The 24,842-nt window shown below is 46.9% G+C and overlaps 1 protein-coding gene and 1 long non-coding RNA gene across 3 annotated transcripts in view; one reads left to right on the forward strand and one right to left on the reverse strand.

The window, feature by feature from the left end:
* Positions 1-24,842, reverse strand: part of ANKRD29 (ankyrin repeat domain 29) — a 34,744-nt gene that overhangs the window by 8,355 nt on the left and 1,547 nt on the right. The window contains exons 2-4 of one of the 2 annotated variants that reach the window (XM_069960071.1): positions 21,262-21,360; positions 21,061-21,159; positions 1,895-1,993 (exon numbers count right to left, since the gene is read on the reverse strand). In XM_069960071.1, the coding sequence (XP_069816172.1) occupies positions 1,895-1,993; positions 21,061-21,159; positions 21,262-21,360 (297 nt within the window). The remainder of the gene's footprint in view (positions 1-1,894; positions 1,994-21,060; positions 21,160-21,261; positions 21,361-24,842) is intronic. The other variant, XM_069960072.1, reaches the window with a different exon arrangement.
* Positions 20,615-24,528, forward strand: LOC138784492 (uncharacterized). Its single transcript, XR_011361860.1, has 3 exons — positions 20,615-20,702; positions 21,295-21,443; positions 24,248-24,528. It is a non-coding gene; the product is annotated as an uncharacterized lncRNA (long non-coding RNA).

The raw sequence follows: 24,842 nt of genomic DNA on the forward strand, positions 1-24,842 counted from the left end.
GACATACCTCCATTAGAATCAAGCATGCCTGTGCCAGTGAGGGGATATGGTTATACTAGGGGAACTGGGCCCGCCTCCACTACATAGAATGGGCCGATGGACAAGAAGGAAACAGCACAGACCCAAATTATTTGTGTGTATCTAATCTCCTTCCATTACAATTAAAGCGACTCTGTACCTACAATCTGACCCCCCAAAACCACTTGTACCTTCGGATAGCTGCTGTTAATCCAAGATCTGTCCTGGGGTCTGTTTGGCAGGAGATGCAGTTATTGTCCGAAAAACTTTTAAGCTTACAACCCCATGCCCTACGGGCGTATCGGTGCCCTAACTTTGCACCACCACTCCGTCCCTCCTCCTCACCCTCTTCATCATTAGGAATGCCACTGGAACATTTTCTCCATGCTGAACATTTGCACAGGTTCTTAAAGATCCAGCCCATGTGCTGGGCTAAACAGGTGGGGAATAGGAGGCAATCTGCCTGGAGCATTCCTAATGATGAGGAGGGCGGGGAGGAGGGACGGAGGGGTTGTGCCAGCCTATAGTATACACAATCCAGGCCACTCCCGTAGGGCACGGGGCTGCCAGTTTAAAAGTAATTTTTTAGCACAATAACTGCATCACCTGCCAAACGGACCGCAGGACAGATCTTGGATTAAAAGCAGCTATCCGAAGGTACAAGTGGTTTGGGGGGGCCAGATTGTGGGTACAGAGTCACTTTAAATATTTGTAAAACAGCTCATAGGATGGAAGCATGACCATGTATCTGCTTCCATTATATGTTTACTATCTATCCTTATAGAAAAACATATATAAATCAATCAAAATAAAGTGAATTGAAGATACATACTAGGGAAACTTGCCCAGTCATGAGCAATTGAGGTTGGTATAAAAAAAATAACGTTATTGCCTAACAAAACTTTACAGCAGATAGTAATTCTATCCTTCCAGCAATACAGGTGGGAACCAGAGACAAGTCACATGTTACATTATAATAAACTTTATTACAGAATGTTGCTTATTTAACCTTAAATGGCTTCCAGTGCTGTTCTTGAGCCATGATCTAGTTATGTCTTCATATGTTCCTATGTCAATATGGCACGCCCAAGTATGCTAATAACGCACATTTTACAGTATATCCTGCAATCTGTCTGTACACCTTTCTAGTTATCAGTAATAACTATTTTGGTTGTAATAGATCTGTAAAAAAGTTCTGGAGCATTAGCTATATGCGTTGGGGGGTGGGCACCACCATAATGAAATAGAAAGTGGCAGAGGGGTGCTTTAAGTGCTTATATTTATAACTAAGACCATAAAGTAAGAAGTAAAGAGAAGCACTATAGAAAGATCTGGAGCTTGGCTTCTGAACTTTGTTGGTGTCTTCCTTGTTTTGCTTTTGTTAAAAGGAAGAGGTCACCTGCCTGGTGTAGAGTGAAGCGACCCCTGTACCATATAGCTGCTGTACAGGGCTCTCCGACGCTGTGCACAAAAGTTTGCGGTGAGGCAGCAATTAAAAAAAAAACCCTTCCTGACAGAGCCAACATTAGTTTTTTCCTCCTCATGTATAAAAGGCTATACCGCTTTCATTTTTTTCACCTACAGATCCATATAAGGTCTTTTTAAAAAAAAAAAACAATTGTATTTTGTAATGACAGACTTATATTTTCCATAAAATATGCAGCAAAACCGTAAAAATTATTTGACGAGATTAAAAAAAAAATATATATATATATATATATATATATATATATATATATATATATACAGATGTAGCCAGGCTTAACATGACTTGATCCCTGACGCAACAATTGTGTCAGGGCGATATGTAAAGTCAATTACAGAGTCGAGTTAAACGCATTATTGTGATCAAGTTGCTTGGTTGATTAGTACATACACAAAGCTGGTCATGAATGTTGGCTCCATTTTTTAAGAGGGTTTCAGCAACTTGGCAATGTCCATGCTGACAGGCTGCTAATAATGCTGTGCCTCCATCCTATAGGGAGAAAAAAGGTAAGAAAATATATGATATTCTGACATGCTTTCATATGTCCATAGTAGCTGCACAAATAAACATCACGTTAATAATTTTCATTCACTCCATTAAAGGGAACCAATCACCTGAAAAATCGATATGACGGCAATAATCTGTGCTAATACACCCATCTGGGCGTTTCTTAATGCCAAGTAGTCACAGCCCCGGTGATGATCGGCAGCAGGGGGAGGACAGGTGAAAGGAGAGGTGGAGAGAGAGGAGGGGGCCACACACAGTAATTGCCAGAGGGAGAGGGGGGATAAGAGCGTCACTGAATGGATAATTTTAACCCTGCTGCAGCCACCACCACAGGAATAACACTGCTTTGGTTAGTGGTGGCTGCGGCAGGGTTAAAATGATTAATTCAGGGACACACAGTAAAGCAGAAGCTGACTGTATGAGAGGCCAAAGCTAGTTCAGACATACACAGTACAGCGGGATAGGGTGCGGCTGTACTGTGTATCTCAGCTACAAAGTCCCAGGCCCGGCTCCGGATGATGATGCAGTAACAGGGGAATGTGAATCACGCCCACAGAGGTATGATTACAGCCAAACCCAGCCTCCGGGGCCGTAACTTGGCATTAAGCAACGCCCAGATCACTACCTGACAGGAATTAGCATATGGCACGGGACAAGATCAAAGTATGATTTTGGGGTGTGTGGGGCAGGGGCAGACGCCATAGATATATGTGTGGAATGTGTGTTAGAGGGTGTATTAGCACAAATTATTGGCGTCTTATCAATTTTTCAGGTGATTGGTTCCCTTTAAGGCCTCATTCACACATTCTGTGGTTTTCCTGGTCCACATAAAGGTCTGCTATGTTTACAACTTGATCCCTGCTATTTGGTGCATAATTGCATCCTGGTGCATCCAGATCCACATCCGCATAAAATGTTAAACTAGTGAAAAAAACAGGTGAAAAAAAAATTGACTATTTTGCTTTGATTTGATGTGCCATCCGTAAAAAACACGGATTCCTATAGACTTCTATTGGCTAATCCGTGCCGTGATCACGTCCAATTTATCACGTCCTATTTTTTCCCGACATGGATCGTGGCATGAATCATCTGAAAAGACTCATAGAATTCAATTGCCCCTAAAATTGTCCGTGGTCGCGGATCCACGATCACAGACAATTTCTTGGAACGTGTGAATGTTGCCTTACTGGTGGAATATGAAGGTATGTGTTATATTCTAGTGGAAATCCAGACAAAGGGAGGCATTTATTAAGTCCGGCGTTTTTTACGCCGGACTTAAAAATGCCCCCGCAGCTCCGGCGGTACGGGGATTTATGTAGAGGCGGACTGCCTGTACATAAATCCTGTGCGCGCCGGTGCGCACCGCCGAAAACCTACGCCAGCTGAGGACTGGAGTAGGTTTTCGGCGTAGAATTGGGCGGAACGGATGATAAATCGCGCGGACTCTGAGTCCGCGCCCTCCGTTCCGCCCACTTCCCGCCTACTTTCCGCCCCCTTTCCGCCCCCTGGCGTACTCGGCGGAAAGTGCCGATTTGCGATTATTTTATTCGCAAATCGGCCATTTGCGTATAAAATAATACGCAAATCGGCACTTTCCGCCAAAAATCATCCGTCCGCCGGATGATACATGTGGCCCAAAATGTTTCATTTATTTAATGTTAGTAGTAGACTCCAGTTTTACTGTGCACAAAGCTATGATGTATTTACAATATGGCAAAACCAAGCATGTGTCTAGGGCTGCACAGTTCTGTGCACCAAATAAACTACCCACTACATATTTACACACACACATACTGTATATGTATATATATATATATATATATATATATATATATATTTGCAATTCGGTTTTATTACTGGAACTTACTGGGCACAGCTCAGCATTAAAGGGGAACTCCACATAAGGAATACTGTTTTTCTATTAAAAGTATATTAAAAGTTATATAGATGTGCCTATACAATGTATTACCATATCTGTGCGGTTCTGCCACACTGGTAGCTGATAGAAATAAAGGAAATGAAGAAAAATGGCCTCTGTACCAATCCACATTGTCTCCTGCTCCTTCTGCTCTCCCGCCTTAGGAGACAAAGATTCCATGCCTCTGTCTCACATTGTGTGTGTTTGCTGAGCACAGGCTGATGATGCAGACAGGGGGCAGGACGTGATGTCACAGGAGGCTTGGCTGGTTCCCCCAATCCCCTAAGTGATTCACCATCTCTGACCGGCCAGAAGCAGGTGCAGCAAGGACTACTGTGGACTGTGATGAACAGCTGAGGGAAAGCATTACATTCTGGAACCAGTACAGCATTCTGGGAACTGCTCAACCAGGAAGCACAGAAACACAATACAGAACCCCCCCCCCAACAAATGGATTTTTGGTAGTTCCAAAACTGGGATACATAGGTAAGTGATGTGTTATGCTTCTGCAGAAGTTTCATTTTTTTTAACCTCTACCTGGGGTTCCCCTTTAAGCAATGTTTGGAAGCCCCATAGAGAATGAATAATGTGTTGGCTGCAGGCCTGCTGTGCATTCCATTTATTAAGAAGGGGCAGTTTTCCTCCATTGTCATCATTGCTTGGGCTTCCAGTGATTAGTGTGTTATCCCCTAACCTGTGAATAAGAGGTATCTCTGTGAGTTGGGATGGAATACCCTTTAAAGGCCATCTTCACATACTGTATGTGGTAGTAAAACAATGGCAACAGCGGCCGTTGTTTATTCACAGTGCTCAGTTACATTAAAATGAACAGGACAACTGCCGTAGTGTATACACCATGTATACACTACGGCCGCAGGAAATAATTGACAGGTGTATGTTTGGTGAACAGCGGCTATAGAAAATAGGCTGTGCTCACAGTGCGTACTGTACTGTACACTGTGGTCAATAGTAAACTGGAATGCAGGCACACGTAAATGTGCCCGCTTTCCAATTAAAATCAAATGATTGGCCGGGTGAACACGTGTCAAACAACAACCACCGTTCTTACCCAGTGTGAACATGTCCAAAAGGTACAGGGACAGATTTTTTAATTATTTCTTCCATTCATTTCCAATTTCCACTTTCCATGCAGCATTAAGCTAGCTGCAGAATTCTAAACTTGCACTGACAAATTCCTGAAGTTACCCTGGAAATGTTATTTCCTGCAGCTCTGGCAGCATTAGCTACAAGTGCCAGGGTAGAGGAATAACATGAGCCTTATACTGTGGACAGAAGTGAACTCATGAGTTCAATTATACTGTAATAAAATTGCTTTAAAAATACTATGAGAAGCCCTCATTGATGCCGATAAACATGTAGTAAACAAGTCTTTTTCATTAGAAATGTGGTGTCCTACCACGGGTGTTACAGTTATATACACCCTCCCGGCCATACTTTACACTGTGGTCAATGGTAAATTGGAGTGCAGGCACACCCAAATCAAATGATGTTCATTCGTCCGATACTGTGGTATCCGCTGGGTAAGACAACGGCCAAGGTTTTTACACATTGTGAACATGGCCTTAGGCTGGAAACAAACATATGTCTCCTTCTGGTTTTGGCATAAAACTGCATTGTCAGTTTTCCAGAAAACTACCGTGTGTGTTTTCAGTCTGACACAGCTTTCAGTACTGTAGCGCTCTGGCCATTCAGGAGTTCACTGCATCATAATTCATTATGATGCAGCGAGTTCCATAAATAGCCTCAGAGTAGTTTCCTGAATAGATCTTAAAGTGTCCCTCTCATATTAAAAAAAAAAACTTTGTGACACATCAAAATTGTTGATGGGTGAAGGCCTTAGTGGTGAGACCCACCTTAATCATTTAAAGCAGCAGGGAGAAGCACATGGCTAGGTGCTTCTCCACACCCTGTGTGCGAGACTGATGATGTGTCCATGTGGTGTCCTACCACGGGTGTTACTGCTAGTCTGTACTTATTGTACTGGTGGTGATGAAGGTAGTACTAAAGTTTCGCCACTAGATGTCACTCTATTAGTTATGTCTCCACAGTGGTCCTATCTGGGCCCTGGCCCTCCGCCAGGTCACCTACCAAGTCAGTCTTAGCTAGGGCTAAGACTGACTTGTATGGGTAGGATGCAAGACAACAAACTTGTATGGGTAGGATGCAAGACAACAAACTCGTATGCAAGACAACAAACTGGTATGGGTAGGATGCAAGACAACAAACAGTTTTCTTACTAGTAACACTACACAGCACTTTGCACTGTTAAACCCCTCCTAAGAGAGGACAAGTCAGAGACAACCTCAACCCACGCCGTGGACTATGAGAAGTCACAGAGCAGGACAGTATGCACAACAAAGCTACAGAAGCTAGGAACTGATCCAGATAGAGCAAACTGCAGTAAGCCTAGGAACTCTATCTCGCAGCGCGGGTGTCAGCAGGGAACCCTCAGCATTCCGCTTGTCCCAGGTAACAAGGTCTGGGGCCTGTGTCACCCTCTAGGAAGGTTCAGCCGAGTCTAGCGGGCATAAGGTGGTGTGAAGACTAATCAAAGGTCAATACACGGGCACAGGTGTTCTTCTTCCTCTTCTTCTTATTCTACCTCATGCTCCAACATCCCAGCAGAGCACAGTAATACATGGGTTGGGACTGCTTCTTTTTTTTTTTTTTTTTTTTTAAATTCTCCATTTTATTCTTTTTCCAATTTATATAACAAAAAAAATATACAGCAACATGTTGCACTCATAGGTGCACTGACACATAATCATATCAACAGGATATAGCCATGAGTACAGCAGTAGTCAGAAATAAAACTCAAACTAAGCAAACACCAAGGCGATCCGCAGCTCCCGGTAGGTGGGTGGGCATAACATAAGCCAATTAGGGAGTGAGCTAACGCTCAAACAGCAATCGAAGAAGAAGAAGAAATAAAAAAAAAAAAAAAAAATGAAAAAGGGGAGGGAGGGGGGGAGTGCAGAGAAGAGGGGACCGAGAAGCTAAGAGAAGGAGGGATAGGGAAAACACGAGGAAGAGGGGGGAGTGGAGGGGACCATTTCTCACTGACTCAAGAGGGACCGAAATTCAGCTGATTCGGCAAATTGTTCCCAGTGGAACCACGTCCGGAAAAAGCGAGAATTGCATCCCTGTAATTGCGCAGTGAGGTCCTCCATGCGTTTGACCTCTTCTACTTTACGGAGCCACATGGAGATACTCGGGGGTTCGAGTTGACGCCACAGCAGCGGGATACAGGCACGGGCAGCGTTGACCAGGTGACGGAGGACAGAGCGGCGGTAAGACTTCAGAGGGATCTCCGACAGATGCAGGAGGAAAAGTGATGGGGAGAAAGGAAGCTGATAGTCAGTGAAAGTAGAGGAAATGCGCCATACTTCCCTCCAAAAAGGTACCAGCTTAGGACAGCTCCAAAAGGTATGGAGAAGGGACCCTTCCCCACCGCAGTTCCTCCAGCAGAGTGGGGAGACCTCTGGAAAAATCCGATGGAGTCGGGTAGGTACACGATACCAACGGGAAAGCAGTTTGTATCCGGCCTCTTGAAGGCGAGATGCAATGGAAGTAGAGTGTGTGCACGTGAAGATGCGTTCCACCTGCGCTGCAGAGAGCGTAATGTTGAGATCCTCTTCCCAATTGCTGAGAAAGGGCGGTGGGGGCTGTTCTGGAGGCGAACCCAACATGGCATATAGAAGGGAGAGAGTGTGGCGAAGAGGGCCAGAGTCCAGACAGAGAGATTCAAACTGAGTAGGCGACCGCGCGAAGCAAGAGGGGTTAGGAAGGGAATGAAGGAAGTGGTGTAGTTGAAGCGCCCGCCAGAACCCCAATGGTGTAGGGTCCACAAGACCGTTAAGCGAGGACAGGGACAGCCAATTTGAGCCTGAGAGGAAGAGAGAAGCCCGGAAGTTGCCCGCACGGGACCATGTGCGAAACACCGGATCTTCCATACCGGGCGGGAAGGAGGGATTGCCCAGGACCGGCAATAGAGGGGAGGGGTGTGGAGCTAAGAAACCAGAGGAGAGGTGTTTTTGACATATCTTTAGCGTCGGAGTAATAGTGGGGTGTTGGGCAAGTCTACGACTGGCGTCTGGTAGCCACGGGGCCGCCAGTAAAGAAAGGGGGGACAACGCCATTTCAAGGCCTACCCAGAGTTTCGTCTGGATGTGACGATGCCAATCCACCACTCGCGAGAGGTGGGCAGCGACGTAGTAGTGGTAAAGGTTAGGAAGCCCCAAACCTCCTCTCGATTTAGGGCGATACAGGACCTCCTTTGCCAATCGGGGTTGCTTATGCGCCCAGATAAACCTAGTGAGGATCATGGAGAGTTGCCTGAAGTAAGACAGGGGCACTGCCACCGGGAGGGCCTGGAAGAGGTACAGCAAGCGAGGCAAGATGTTCATTTTAAAGATAGAGCAGCGCCCAAACCAGGAGAAAGTGCCCTTGTGCCACCGCAGCAAGTCTAATTCAATGCGTTTCAGCATGGGAAGGAAGTTCGATTTAAAGATATCGGAGGCGGAAGGCGTCAGTTGGACCCCTAGGTATGTTAGGGAAGAGCGCGACCAACGAAAAGGGAAGGCGGCCTCCAGGGCAGCCACTGTGGAGGAAGGGAGGGAGAGATTGAGCGCCTCGGATTTTTGCAGGTTGATCTTGTAGTTGGAGAGAGATTGGTACCGCGAGAGTTCCGAGAGAAGATTAGGGAGGGACACAGAGGGACAGGATAGAAAGAAAAGGAGATCATCTGCATACGCCGCTACCTTATGTTCCACTCGTCCCACACTCACCCCAGAGATATTGACATTGTTCCTGACATGTCTAAGGAAGGGTTCCAGAGTCAAGATGAAGATGAGGGGGGACAGGGGGCAGCCCTGCCGTGTGCAGTTAGAGATAGAGAACGTGGCAGAGAGAAGGCCGTTGACCGAGACCTGGGCTGAGGGATGGGAGTATAACGAGCTTATCCACGCCAACATATGGGGACCGAGACCGATATGCTGGAGAGTGGCAAATAAGAAGGGCCAACTGACTCGGTCAAAGGCCTTCTCCGCGTCCGTAGATAAGAGCATGGACGGCAGGTCGGAGGATCGGGCATGGTGAATGAGATTTAGGGCTCAAGTAGTGTTATCCCGTGCTTCCCTCATAGGCATGAAGCCTACCTGATCCGGGTGTATAACGGGTTGAAGAAGTGGTGTCAGGCGGGCTGCCAAGATTTTAGAGAAAAACTTTAGATCTAAATTTAGGAGGGAGATGGGGCGGTAGTTTTGGCAGTGGGAGGGGTCCTTCCCCTCTTTGGGGATCACCGAGATATGAGCTCGTAGGGAGTCTGGAGGGAGTGAGGAACCAGTGGAGACGGCATTGTATGCAGAAAGGAAATGTTCCTTCAGAAGGGGGCCAAAGACTTTGTAGTAGGGCAGAGTAAACCCGTCAGGGCCAGGGGCTTTACCCGAAGGAGTGGATTTGATCGCCCATTCCCATTCCGTGGCAGTGATGGGGGACTCAATAGAGGAGACGCTCTCTTCTGGCAGGGGAGGAAGGCCCGAGTCGCGAAGATATGCGGAAATGGAGGAGGGGAGTGAACCAGAGCTAGGTGGGTTGCTAACCGAAGCTAGGCCATATAAAGTCACGTAATACGAGCGAAAGGCGTCGGCTATTTGAGAGGTTAGTGATAGTTTAGAGCCGGATGCTGAAGAGACATGAGGGATAAAGGATCGTGTTCTTTGCGACCGTAAGGCCCTGGCTAAGGTCTTGCCTGGTTTGTTGCCGAATTCAAAGTAGTGACGGCGACAGCGAGCTAGAGCGGCCTTGGCATTTGAGAAGGTAAGATCCCGCAGTGAGCCCCGAAGGGCTGCCAATTCCGCCCCCGTGGCTGCCGCAAGCGTCCTTTTGTGCTGTTTGTCCAGAATCGCAATTTTAGAGATCAGAGCGAGGATCTTGGCAGACCGTTCCTTCTTGAGACGCGAGGCCAATTTAATGAATGTTCCGCGAATAAAGCATTTATGGGCTTCCCAGACAATCAGGGGAGAGGCATCCGTGGTGACATTGGTGGCAAAGTAGTTGGTCAGGTCCGATCGTATTTCGGCAAGGACCCCCGGGTCCCTAAGCAGGGTGTCGTTGAGGCGCCAGCGCCACGTCCGTGGTTGAGGAGAGGTAAACGAGAGAGAGAGGGAGATCAGCGCATGGTCAGAGAAGGAGATGGGGTCGATAGAGGCGGCAGTGACAAGGTCAAGGTGGGTGTGTGAAAGAAAAAAGTAGTCGAGACGTGAGTAAAGATTATGCGGGTTAGAGAAAAAGGTGTAGTCTCTGTCATGTGGGTGGAGGAGCCTCCACACATCCATCAGTTGGTGTGAGTGAAGGGTTTGCTTGGTGCGCCGAAGAGAAGAGAAGGAGAGGGAGGAACGTCCCGAGGAAGAATCCAGAAGGGGATCAAGGGCCATGTTGAAATCGCCCCCGAGGATAACCACCCCCTCTAGGAAATCGTCAACTTCTGCAAAGCATCGCTCCAGAAAGTCCACTTGTCCCGAATTAGGGAGGTAAACCGTGCCAAAGGTGCACAGGGTGCCAGCCATCCTGCCTTTCACAAAGAGGAACCGACCCTCCGAGTCCGACACCTGGCCAACTAGTTCCCACGGGGCCGAGCGGGCAATCAAGATAGATACCCCTTTTGTTTTAGAATTCGGGGAGCAACTATGAAAGGCGTCCGAGAAGTTACGATCCGACAGGGTCTGAATGTGACCTTTTTGGAAATGAGTCTCCTGTATAAATGCCACTGAGGCACGTTTGGCCCATAGGAGGCGCAGTAAGGAGGAACGCTTCTCCGGTATGTTCAGGCCCTGTGCGTTAAGAGATACACATAAAATTGAGGACATGGTCAGTGAGGAACGGCCCGTAAGGGAAGAGGAAAGGGAGGGACGAGAAAGGTGAACAGGGGGAGGGAAGCAAAAGGTGGGGAACTACAGAAGAAGGGGAGGAGAGAGAGGGCAATGGAGAGAGAATAAGAGAAGGCAAAGATGGGTATCAAAGACCCAAACACTAGGCGTGGCAGGGGCTCTACGGCCACCAGCCAGGGACCTGTGTAAAAACCAAGCGGGGTAGCGCGGAAGAACAGACCAGAGGGAGCAGCTCGGGCAGGGAGCTCCAGGTAACAAACAGAAGAGTACAGTGAGGACTTTGAGGAGAGAGAGAGAATGTGGAAGGGAAGTGGAAAGCACGAATGAGGGGAGGGGAAGGGAGTGCGTCAGGGCGACAAAGCCAGGAGATTAGAGAAAGAGAGACAGAACCCAGAGAGCGCCGGTAGCACTGAAGCCAGCTGCAGCTCGGGTATGCACCTGCGGAGGTGCCAGTCCAATCACCAGGGCTGGGGAGTGCCATCACAATAAAGGGGGGACCCTTATCAGGGTCAGCAGATAATAGGTGTAAAAGTGGCAAGTGTAAGGTATTATGGGGGGGAGGGGTTAAAGGGAGGGGGGCATTGGGAGCTAACGGGGTGGGGTAAAAGGGTGGAGCACGGAGGAGGCAGACAGAGTGGGGGGATAGAAAGGGAGGGGCCAGGGGAGGTTCAACAGGGGGGGGGGGGGGGGGGGCGGGGGAAAGGAGGAGTGGAAGGGCCACGTTAGTATCTAGCATAGCATGTGCATGGGGAGGGAGAATGGTATGCACACTCTCACCACAGTCTGAGGGGCGCAGAGAGAGGGGGGACAATAAGAGAGGGCATTCGCACCTCCACAACACAGTGCGGGACCTAAGCAAATATGCAGGTCGGTAACTGGGCAGGTCTAGGTCAGAGAACAGGGTGACTGAGCAGCCGCAGTAAGCGAGGATCTGAGGAAGTGGTGGCACAACTGCCGTCCTCCGCAATAGTAACTGCCCAGTCACGATGGACAGACCCAGTGACCCTGTGAAGGCATGGTAGCAGCATCTCCCGAGGAGAGCTCCAATAAGGCATCTGCAGTGCCTGATCCTCTGAGAGGAAGGCTACATAACTTTAAAACCTAAACCATAGGAATCCAGATCAAAGAGTAACAACAAAAACCCCCTCCCTCCCCCTTCCCCAGAAAACATGAACAAACACCCCACCAACCCCCCCCCCCAAAAAAAACAGTAATACGAACAGTTCCAGTAGCTACCGATCAGGAGGTAGTCTGGTGCCTCCTGTCACGTCCAGATCCCGAAAGGGGTAGGTACGAAGTGGGGGGGGAGGAAAGGGGAGGGAGGGGGAGGGGGAAAGGAGGGGAGGGAGGGGGAAAGGAGGGGAGGGAGGGGGGAAGGGGAAAAGGGGGGGGAGGGGGAGGGAGGGGGAGGAGGAGGGGGGGGGGAGGAGGAGGGGGGGAGTAGGAAGGGGAGGGGGGAGGAGGAAGAGGAGAGGGAGGGGGAGGAGCAGGGATGAGGGGAAGGCGGGGATAGGGGAGTCCAGTTGAGGGCTAGGGAAAAGGGCTAGGAACTGCCCAGGTGGCACGGCAGTCATGAAGGTAGGCACATTGCGGCATCTTCGCCCTGGCGTCAGAGCAGGGTAGTGTGTGTAGCCGGAGGTGCAGGGGTGTCTCGCTTAGCCTCTCAGCAAGGTCCTCAGGTGGAGCAGGGGCGTTTAGGTGGAGGGGTTCTCACGTGTTTGATCCCTGCGAGTTGCCGCCGGCTGACGAACCGGAGAATGGAGGTCCCTCGGGCGAGGGGAGCGGGAACTTCGTCGGCGCGGAGATCGAGATCTCCGTGTCTCTGAGCGAGGTGAGCGGCCTCCCTGTTGCAGCCCCGAGGCGGGAGGTGGGAGAGTCGGCAAGGTCCAGTCAGGCAGTCTCAGGTCACCGTGATCTAGCAGCTGTAGCGCGCCGGGTAAATCTGCAGGCGTGCGCAGGATGTAGGTAGTTGTTCCAGACTTTATGATGAGATGGAACGGGTAGCCCCATCTGTAGGAGGCTCCCGATTCCCGGATAATGTCCAGAAGAGGCTTCAGTAGCCGGCGCATGGCCAGAGTGCGTCTGGAGAGATCAGGCAGGAGGGTGACTTCAGCCCCTTCAAAGGTCAGGGGGCCCAGTTCCCAGGCACGTTGGAGCAGTGCCTCCTTCTGTTGGAAGTAATGCACGCGGCAGAGGACGTCCCTGGGACGATTCCTGTCTTGTGAACGTGGGCCCGCCACTCTGTGCGTGCGATCAAGTTCTATGTAAGTGTCCTCAGGGTCCCCCAGGTACTTGTTGAATATATACCTCACCGCCCCAACCAGACGATCCTGGCCAATCTCCTCCGAGAGGCCCCTTATCTTCACATTGTTGCGGCGCCCCCGGTTTTCCAGATCATCCACGTGTAAAGTCAGGTCTCGCAGAGCAGCTTCCTGTGCGTCCACGCGGGGGGTCAGCTCATGTAGCGCCTGGTCCAGAGCGGTGTGACGGGTCTCCAGCCCCGTTACAGCGGCAGTGACCGCTGTCATGGTGGATTTGAGGTCCGCCATATCCTCCGCATGCCTCTCCTCTATACGGGCCAGTTGCATCGTGAGGTCATTGCGGGTCGGGAGGGCCTGCAGGAGGGACCGGACTTCAGTCAGGAGTTGCGCTGGGGTTAGCGAGGGGCATGAGTCTCTGGTAGAAAGACCCATGGAGGTCAGATCCGACTCACCGGGGGTCCGCAGTATCTCCGGCAGTGTCTGGCTTAGCTCAGGAAAAGCAGGGGCCGTCTTCAGTGTCGTGCTTCTGGTCACAGGTGTAGCGGCCATCTTGCTGCGCTGCCGGACCGCAGACTGAGTAAGCCTCTCCGAGCGGGCAAAGCGGGCCAGGAACTCCTGGGGTGACGCCACGGGTGTCGAGGGGGTCTTCCGAGAGCCGGTGGGCATAACGGGGTAAAGTTAGATAGAGGTAAAGTCCTGGTAATGAGGAGCTGTGCCCGGAGCTAAGAGCTAGCACGTCCTCACACAGCCATGCTCAAGCCACGTCTACTGGTCAGGGCTTCTTATTAGAGAAGGTAATGTACAAATATCCCCCGCAGCCGATGACAGATCTCGACTCAAAGATCCAGCGGGACTGCTTCTTTGTATCACTCAGTACACTACTCAGTCGGCACGACTGTACTCCACACTGTATTCCTACTACAGATTTGGTTGCTGTATTGTCAAGTATTTCTCCGGAACTATTGTCAAGTGTAATATCAAGTGCTTTATCAAGAGAATCTTCATAATCGTGTAACCTTGCCTCAAACATGTATCTTCTTGGTAAAACAAGCTTATTTAAGTTAAAGAGACTCTATGGTCTTTCGCTTTCCACTGACACAGTATACCACCTAACCTTGGGACACTTCCCCTTTCTGTGGGTGGCGGTTCCGATAGTCCGGGAGGGTCTTTAAACCACTCTGGTCATCCGTCATCACACTAACCCAAGGGACCCCGTAACAGCCCAGAGGGGAAAAGGTACAACCGGCCTTGTAAAATAAAAGCAGGCGTGCCATCACACCTGTGTGCCCAACCGGCACTAGCGTCACGAAGTAACACTCCAAGGTCTGGCTGTGGAGTCGCACCTTACCATCTGGCAAGTGTCCGGCCGCTCCTCCGATATAACATCACCCCGGGGTACACCACACCCATAGACTTTCTATGTCCTGTCACATGGACAGAGTGGAGAATGAATACACTTAGCATGTACTTCTCTATGCTTGTTCTAGAGATTTGAGGAATTTAAAAACCCCGACTCCAACTAATTAAATGGGCATGTCATCAGACATGTCGAAAGTTATTGATCAGAGTGGGTCTGATGAGAAGGTATAGCCAGGGAGAAATTGCAGCAGGGTGATCCTCTCCCTGGCCGGCCCTGCATTTTGTCAATAATTTCTCATAGACTTCTGTGGGGAATATTGATGGACTGCAGAGCCAGCCAAGGATTGCATCGCGCTGCCGCAATCTTTCCCTGGCTATATCTTCTGATCAGAGTTTTGATCAATGACTTTTGACATGTTTGATGACAATTCAAAATTTAGTTTTAGTGATAGGTACGCGTTCAAAACTTTAGAAATTTCTCTAGGACATCTGAAAAGTTTTTTAATGGGACAATTTAAGGAGTTTTCCAGGCACATGACAATAGAGGCCAGTGACTGGCTACAGACATCATATGCACATTGTACAGTCACATCCACTTGGCTCTTTAGCCAGAGACTGCAGAGTAATGGCAACACTGGACCAGGAGCAAGCAGAGGGGGGAGTATAAGTTTTTGGGTTTTCAATGCCCACTCCCTAAAAATATGTTGTAAACCTCTTTAATTCCTAAGGACCAGGGTAACAGTTACAGGCAGATGTATTAGCTACACAATTTTTTTTGCGCTTGCGTTTTTTTTTTCCATACACAACATTTTAAGTAGCCCCAAGGGCCATGGTGAATCTTGCACAATTATTGTGCTCAATTTTTTGTCAAAAAAGAAGCTTGGCTGTGGTACGGCGGAGTACTGCTGCACAAAACTGAAAATTCACACATGTTAAACAAAGTAGCTAGTATGAAAACCACCCCTTCTGAGAAAAGAAAAATGGTACAGCCGATGCAAACTGCTTAGAAGTAGCTCAAATACCTTCAAAAATCTTGCACACATTTTTACGCCTTGTGCAAAAACTCAAAATAGAAGCATGTGTCTTATTTTTTAGGCTATCCAGCTTTTACACTGTAGACGCTGACATTGCAGAAAAAAAAATCTGCACTTAGGTATCCCTCATTAGTATTGTTGTCATATAATCAGTAATGTGACCACAGGCACAAGTAGAGGTTGCTATTGTCTCTATTGTATACTCAGTGCTCTTTGGTAAATGGGGATGGAGAGAGACAGCGATAACCATGAACATATTAAATTACAATATTAGAACTCATAATAATTAGAATAACTATTAGGCTGCTCAATGTACAGAATGGATGTTTTCACTGTTACCTAGATTAGATCCTGTCATATCTGCAGTTTACTATACATGTTATCATAAATATTTTTTAGGTGCAAGAGCAGTGCGCCTCAAAATCGGACATGGGACATTGGGGCAAGAATTTCGGTAAGACAGATACACCGATCTTGATCAATTCCCCTAACTGTGTTCCAAGTTTTAATCTTCAAACATTTGATTGCTTCCCTAAATATAATCTGCAAAACCAACGTACAGTATCATGGCGAGCAAGCCATTGTGAGTTTAACGTCCATCATTGATGATGCCCTATAACAAGCTGTTAATGCATGTGCAATACATGGACAGGGCTGGTTTTTAATTTCCGAAGGTAAACAGGAATAGTTCTTTACAGTAAGAGTAAGTGGCGAGTGTAAAATTGGTCAGAAACTAAAACACATACAGTAGTAAAATAGTAGTACAATCTCCATTTGCTAAGCTTATCCGATGTAGTTCATTAACATCCATTATAAAACATAACAAAACATCATTATGCTCCAGAGGGGATTTCACCAGGGGGCTCAATCCATCCCTTTACAACAGGGGTGGGGAACCTTTTCCATGTCGAGGGCCGGTCGGGCATTAATAAAATCATTCGAGGGCCGCATACCGTGTGCGGCAGTTAGTAGCATGGGTTTGCAGCACCCGGGGCAAGGCAAAGTATTGTTCCCCTAGTGCCCCTGCTATTGTAGTTAACCCCCAGTGATGCCCCTGCTATTGTAGTTTAACCCCCCAGTGATGCCCCTTGTAGTCTAGTTAACCCCCAAGTCATGTCCCTGGTAGCCTAGTTAACCCCCCCAGTGATGCCTCTGATAGGTCTAGTTAAGCCCCATCAGTCATGTCCCTGGTAGCCTAGTTAACCCCCATCAGTCATGTCCCAGGTGGCCTAGTTAACCCCCATCAGGCATGTCCCTGGTGGCCTAGTTAACCCCCATCAGGCATGTCCCTGGTGGCCTAGTTAACCCCCATCAGGCATGTCCCTGGTGGCCTAGTTAACCCCCATCAGGCATGTCCCTGGTGGCCTAGTTAACCCCCATCAGGCATGTCCCTGGTGGCCTAGTTAACCCCCATCAGGCATGTCCCTGGTGGCCTAGTTAACCCCCAAATAAAAAAAAAATAAACATCCCACTCACCTTACCTCCGCTCCCACGCTGCCCATGTCCTCTTCTGTCCCAGGTCCTCTGTGCCGGTCTTTCTCCTGCAGGCGGCCTGCAGGAGACTGAAGACACGCGCCGCTCTGCTGGGGAAGAAGCCGGCATAGACAGCATCCTCCTGTGTCCGGCAGCTGTCACAGACACCGGAGGATGCTGTGTGCGCCGGCTCCTTCCTCCTCCAGAGCGGCGCGCATCACAGGGGAGCTGCGGGCCCGTGCGGCCCGCGGGCCGGAGGTTCCCCACCCCTGCTTTACAAGGTACCAGCCAATTTTTAGACCTGTAAAATCTTCCCCTTACCATCACTATATCACAGTATATTAACACTATACCATCACTATATCTTCCTACACTAACCGCAGATTCCAGACACAGCCGAAAGAGCACATCAAACTACCGTATTTTCCGGCGTATAAGATGACTTTTTAACCCCGAAAAATCTTGTCAGCCAAGCAGAGACGCTCGGCTGCTCAGGAGAACTTCGGAAGAATGACCGAGGCTTCGGGTACTTCCAGAGCCTCCCGAAGCCTCTGTCATTCTTCCTAAGCTCTCCCAAGCAGCCAAGCATCTCCGATTAGACGCTCGGCTGCTCAGGAGAGCTTCGGGCATCCCCGGCGCAGTCAGTGTACGTCACACTGGCTGCTCCCGGAAAGGGAGGAGAGAAGAAGACGCGCGGAGGCCGGGAACGGGTCCTAGGTGAGTTAGCTGTTTGTTGTTTTTTAATTTAGCTGCAGCTAACCCCTTCCTGACCGCAGCAGGGCTGCAGTCAGGCAAGGGTTAACATTTTCCGGCATATAAGGCAAACCCCTGACAATCTCTTTAAAAGTCAGGAAAATACAGTAGCTTATTTTAAAAATTATAAAGTTAGCTCTTAGCCAGTTGCCGCCCCCAGTTCACCCTCAGAAGAAAAAAAGGAAAGAAGAGGAGGAAAAAAAAAAATTACAAATTACCGAGATATACCTCGGTTCTTTATCCACCTAGTAATTCCATCCATTCAGGGTACCCTCTTTGGCCGAACCGCCCATTCACAACCAGCCATTCCATCCTGGAACACAGGCAAGCCCACTCAGGCTGACCACCTACAGTATGCTCTATACCAGTGCTTCTCAAACTGGAGGCGCCCCCTAGTTGTTGGTGAGGCCCAGCTGGGGAGCCAGTTATTTACAAAAGTGACTATGATCTGCACAATCCTCCAAAATCTCCATTTTAGCAACATTATTAATTTATTTTGTAATTGCTTTATTAGTATATAGAGCTTGGGAGATGGGTGAAAGGAGCACTAGCATTATTTTCAGCTTTTAACTGAACTTTGTCAGTCTGGTGAGGCCCAGGCAGTGCCTTGGTCTGTTGGGTGAGGCTCCAGTAGAAATAGTTTGAGAAGCTCTGCTCTATACAGTCTACTAAGCTCCCGGAAGAGCCTCATCCACCATTTATCATGATAAATTATGGTCCCTCCCTGTCAGCTTCTATTCCAAATCATCCCTCCACACCTCAGGTGTAATAAAAAAAAAAATATATATATATATATATATATATATATATATATATATATAGATATATATAGATATAGATAGCTAGATAAATAATATTAATAATAAATCAATAAATAATTAAATAAAAAATTTAAATATATAATAATAATAATAATAATAATAATAATAAATAAATATAAAGTAAATATTTATAATTTTACTACTGGAACTTACAGAATAGCAGAGCCGGCCTTAAAGGGGTGCTCCAGCGTGGGGGCACTTTTTGGGGGGGACCGGGGAGGAGGTGGCTGAAATAAAAGATGTCCACTTACCTCCCCGGTTCCAGCGGCGGGTCCCGCATCACGGCGCTCCGGTGCCCGGTTCCCGGCCGTTTCCGGGTGTCTGACGCCACCCGAGACGCTACGTCTCAGGGCCGCTCAGTGAACTCATTGAAGGAGGCGGGATCCGAGCGGACTTCAAGCGGATCCCGCCTCCTTTACTGAGTGGCTGAGCGGCCCTGAGACGTAGCGTCTCGGGCGGCGTCAGACACCCGGAAGCGGCCGGGAACTGGGCACCGGAGCGCCGTGATGCAGGACCCGCCGCTGGAACCGGGGAGGTTAGTGGACGTCTTTTATTTCAGCCACCTCCTCCCCGGTCCACAAAAAAAAGTGCCCCCATGCTGGAGCACCCCTTTAAAAACAACCGAGGCACCCACTCTATCTTATAAACACTCATTTACCTTTACCTCCTTCCCAATTGTCTCCAGACACGTGGCCCTACCTACAACCCCTCCTTTCACCCATTATCAACATAGGACTAACAAGACACCCTAGTTCCCCCCTCTCCGGTTACAGAACATATGTTCATCAATGGTCTTAGTTCCTATAACATTTCCTCATTTCCTAGACCTACTTCCAAAAATCTATTACTTATTATCGGGTAAAGTATGGAGTGCACAATTCTATTTACTATACCCTACTCCCTATTTATCCCTATTAAGTGATTGTAGCCTCATACAACTACAATAAAGGAATTGGTAGTCTTACTGTGGCTATGTAGCCATGTAAGCAGTTTGGGATGTCTTTTCTAGTTGATAGTTTCCCTTTAATATCTGGTCTGGATGGGGGTGGTCTTTTGGAGAAGTGCTTCATCTCCATACTTGGGATGAGTGAATCAGGTCTGGCTCGGCCTCTAGTTTTAATAAATTGCAGATTTTAAAGCTCAGTAAAATGCATTGAATTTTGCTAAGTAGTTGAATTACAATCTTTCCAACAGAAATAAAACAGTTCCACTTCTCTGGGATAAGAAACACTGGGCATGATGTAAATATCTTCAAGCTAGTACCTGAAATCCAGCCTCAGATGCCCTTTCACTGTCCGGAAATAAACGTATGCATTAAACCGTAACGTGCCAATGAGCCAAGTCAGCACTTTTCTGAATAGGTGCCAGGCTCTCACTAAGCGCAGATTCTACACCAAATGGATTCCATCTCCTTTCATAACACTTAGCATATTGACTTGTTACCAACTCATAGAACAAGGCAGTCTGTTACTTATTTTTACAGGCTTTCTGCAGCGACCCACGTGCACTCACAACTTGTTCAAGCAGGATCACAACGCAGAGTGATCCTGACAGGTTTGTAAGGGTTTATGTTAGACAATATGGTTCTGATTGAGCATAACAGCATCAAGTTTTTTTTTATTAATCTTTCATTGGAAATAGAAAAGCACACTGTGATTGACCGCCATTTTATCCATCTGGTGTATGTAGGTAATAGCTAATTATGTTAGAGCGGTAGTATAGATATTGACTATTGGTTTTTGGTATACCAAAGAAATTTCACTATCACTTATTCATGGGTCTCCAAACTGCGGCCCTCCAGCTGTTGAGAAACTACAACTCCCATCATGCCTGGACAGCTAAAGCTTTGGATATGACTGTCCAGGCATGATGGAAAATGTAGTTTTGCAACAGCTGGAGGGTCACAGTTTGGAGACCCATGACTTATGTCATTCTGTTAAAACATTTTTGTAATATGGTGAAGAAAGGTCTTTGAATCTTTCGGCTGCTGAATGACAGCTGTTTGAATATATACAGTATAAATGACCAACTGCCAATCAGTGTCCGTTGAGCTGGTGCATATGAATATAAAGGACTACTGAGCACACACATAATGTAGAGGACTAGTATGCGGTGTTCAGAGTCCTGGTGATTTAGGAGGATATCCCTGAGTCAACAACTTAAGGTGAGGCCAGTCATAAGAGCTTGAAAATGAAGCTTTAGCAATGTAGAAAGGAGAGATAGGGAGCAAATAAGGGTATAGTAACATGTCATGCTTCACTGAACCATGTTTGAAACATGGAACTGAAGGTGTCCATACATCTTCAATAACTAAGCTGAATTATTGTTTGGCCGACAGTTATCTCTCCTCTTCTCCCCATACACATGAATTTTCAGTACTCTCCGAGAACAAAGGGGTCGGGCAGTAAAATTCCATTACGTCCAACTCCTATCTCTACCAACATCATCTGTCAATGAAGTCTTGTGTTTCAAAAGGAAATAGATGTATGCACTTCATAATCTTCAATGAAAATATTCCTTACCCTTGTAGTAAATTCTGTAGATGCTCCAAATTCAAAAAGGAATTTCACAATCTCATTGTGACCTTGCTGGGCAGCGAAGAACAAAGCAGTAGCACCAGTCTACAATACAGTGGCAAGAAGTTATAAAAGACATAAAAGAACTAATCTCTAAACATTTTATTAAAATATATGTATAAACAGCTAAGCATAGAATATACATACATCTCTCTGGAGGTTTATATCTGCCCCTTGTAGCACCAGCTCTCGTACACATTGCACGTGTCCTGCATACGATGCCACCATCAAAGCTGTGCTGCCTGTCTGTGAATACAAGATGATGAACAAGCACATGAAACAATGATTTCCTGAAGGAGACGTATATTGTCATATACCTAACGCCCTATGTAAGTTAATTCGTTTTTATAATTCTAATTGGTTTTTAATAGATTTTTTTTAGACTGGAAAAGCTGAGATCTCTGGTACCTGACTGACACTGACATTTTATAGTACTATCTCTATGTACTATCTCTTTACTGGAGGTGGGGGGGAGAGTTGTCCTTGTTGTTTTTTGCTTGCTAATAAGCGAAGTAGTAGCTGTGAAGTAAATTTTAAAAAAGGAGCATAGATCTAAACTTTTTTAAGACAGGGTCTGTTCACACTGAGCACAACAAGTGAAATTCCCTTCAACCCTTTAAGGACGGAGCCAGTTTTCATTTTTGCGCTTTCGTTTTTTCCTCCTCATATTTAAAAGGCCACTGCGCTTGCATATTTCCCCCTACAGACCCACATGAGCCCTTATTTTTTGCGACACCAATTATACTTTGCAATTACAGATTTCATTTTTCCATAAAAAAAGCTGCAAAATCAGAGAAAAAATATTTGTGCAGTAAAATAAAAATAAGGGTGTATTTCTTTTTATTTTGAGGGGTTTCGTGTTTACGTTGTTCGCCCTATGGTAAAACTGGCATGTAAGCTATGTTCCTCAAGTCAGTACGATTACAATGATATATAACTTGTATAACTAAAAAATTAAAACCTTTAAAAATAAAAACTAAGGGAGGCATTTATTAAGTCCGGCGTTTTTTACGCCGGACTTAAAAATGCCCCCGCAGCTCCGGCGGTACGGGGATTTATGTAGAGGTGGACTGCCTGTACATAAATCCTGTGCGCGCCGGTGCGCACCGCCGAAAACCTACGCCAGCTGAGGACTGGAGTCGGTTTTCGGCGTACAATTTAGCGGAACGGATGATAAATCACGCGGACTCTGAGTCCGCGCCCTCCGTTCCGCCCACTTCCCGCCTACTTTCCGCCCCCTTTCCCCTGGCGTACTCGGCGGAAAGTGCCGATTTGCGAATATTTTATTCGCAAATCGGCCATTTGCCTATAAAAAAATACGCAAATCGGCACTTTCCGCCAAAAATCATCCGTTCGCCGGATGATACATGTGGCCCTAAATGTCTTTAAAATTGCTCTATTCCCATCCTTTTATTGTTTGGTCTATGGGGCTGTGTGAGGTGTCATTTTTTGCGCCATGATCTGTTTTTTCTTCCTGTACCTTGTTTGCATATATGCGACTTTTTATTACATTGTTTCTGGATTTGATGTAAACAAAAATGTGCAATTTTGCATTTTGTCGGGTTTTTGCACTTACACCGTTTACCATGCAAGATCAGAAGTGTGATAATTTAATAGTTCGGGCGATTATGCATGCGGCGATACCAAATATGTTAATTTATTTATATTTATAAAATGGGAAAAGGGGGGGGTGATTTAAACTTTTACTAGGGGAGGGAATTTTTATATTAATAAAAACACTTTCTTTTTTTTCCACTAACATTAATTAGAAGTCCCCTGGGGGACTTTTATATACACAGCATTGATCTCCCATTAAGATTAATGCTGTGTATACAATAGAGCACTGATCCATCAGATCAGTGCTCTATTACTCTGGTCTGCAGCAGATCAGATGCACTGATTGCCAAGCTGGGATCAGCATCATTCCGACGCTGAGCCCCGACTGGCTCAATACAAGGTTTCCCCCCCCTGCGATCACATTGAGACACCAGAGACACCAGAGACAGGGGCACAATCACTATTTAAATGCAGCTGTCAGCTTTGACAGCTGCATTTAAATAGTTAATTAGCCAGGAGCGGCGATCGGCTGAACCAGCTAACACATGCAGTCCCCAGCTGCACATAGAAACCGGGGACCACACTCTGCAGAGATGCTCACGCCGGGAGCCCTCTCTGTTTATCCTTAATGGTGCATAACGAGTAAATGTGTTGTTAAGAAGTTATGGGAATGTTCCTATGTTCCCATATACCGTGTTCACAGCAGATTTTGCACTGCGAATTTCACAGTGAAATTTGCTGTAATACTGATTACTATTAAAGGGGTATTTGGCTCAGGTAAAATATATGTTGAATCACCCCCGAGACTAAAAATTCCATACATGTTACCTTTACAGTCTCCTTCCCCCAGTTCTGAGCCTGCTGATTTGTGCTGAAGCCACAAAAAAACTGTGTGAGCCTCTCCGTCTCTGCTGTGATCACAGGGGGCAGATCACACAGAGCAAAAGCAGCGGAATTCCACAGCGACAGTGTTTCTTTATGGGAGAGCTCACTCCTCCACTCTCTGCGGCTCTCCGCTAAAAGAATTGACATGTCAATTTTATGAGCAGACAGTGACAGAAGCGGAGGCGCGCGAACCCTCCCAAAGAGATACAGTGTCCCACTGAAGCAGGCAGGATTCCACCATGGAATTCCGCTGCTTTTGTTCTGTGTGAACTGCCCCTTATACTGCAGTCTTTATACCATAAAATTAGCAGGGCAGTCAATGGTAACAAACTATTGGATTCTATGAAGGAAAAACTGAAGCAGATAAACAACACAGGGTCCTCCCAAAAAAATTCCTCATAGTATAATATAGAAAGAACATGGAGTGATATACATGAGGCCTCCTGGCATCCTGAGGGGTACCCACATGGGCAGTAAATGTGTTATCAGCTGTACTTTATTCCACAGATACTATACTGTCTGTCTGCTGAGAAGGAATGGGACAGCTAGTAAAGCTCATCACTCATGGTGTTAGATAACAAGAAAAAAGGAGATTGGAGGGGTGGAGAAAGTTTCCATGGCAGAGAATGTTAGTGACTCATACAAACATGTTCTAGGCCAGAACTTTTCTTTCTATTTTCCATTCCAATAGGTGTCTGTAGGAGCATGCCAGCTATCCTGCAATCCTGCAAGCTACTCATTTTACAGACATAGAAGGCTGGAATCATTGAAAAGCAGGAGACAATTTTATGATCGGATCAGATAGTAATCGAGTTATGCTTTGAATGTAAAGTAGATCAAGATTCTATGCAGGTTAGAAAAGAATTGTTTTTAATCTATTTTCCATATGATTGCTATGGATAAACGCAGGTTTCTATACAAGGTGAAAATATGTTTAAGGCTATGTTCACAGAACAATTCTTAAAGGACAACTCTGGCACTGATAAAAAAAAATAAACTGAACTGAAGCTCCAGTTGGTGTCTTCATTTTTTTCTTCACTTCCTGGTTTGGGCTTTCCCATGATGCACTTTGTCTCTTATGATGTCTAACTGACTCTGTAGAACTGTTAGATGGCTTACAGCTTGCTCAGCCAATCAGAGCTGAGCAACTTGAGTCATCTGACAAAGGGAGGCTGGCCTAACAGGACTTAGACCAGTTTCCCTCTTGATGATGTCACAAAATAGCATGTGTATTAGGCTATGTTCACACAGCGTAACTTCCGCAGTAATTATGGCCATTGTTGCAA

The sequence above is a fragment of the Dendropsophus ebraccatus genome, chromosome 2 (genome assembly GCF_027789765.1).
Source record: "Dendropsophus ebraccatus isolate aDenEbr1 chromosome 2, aDenEbr1.pat, whole genome shotgun sequence".
Taxonomy (NCBI): Eukaryota; Metazoa; Chordata; class Amphibia; order Anura; family Hylidae; genus Dendropsophus; species Dendropsophus ebraccatus.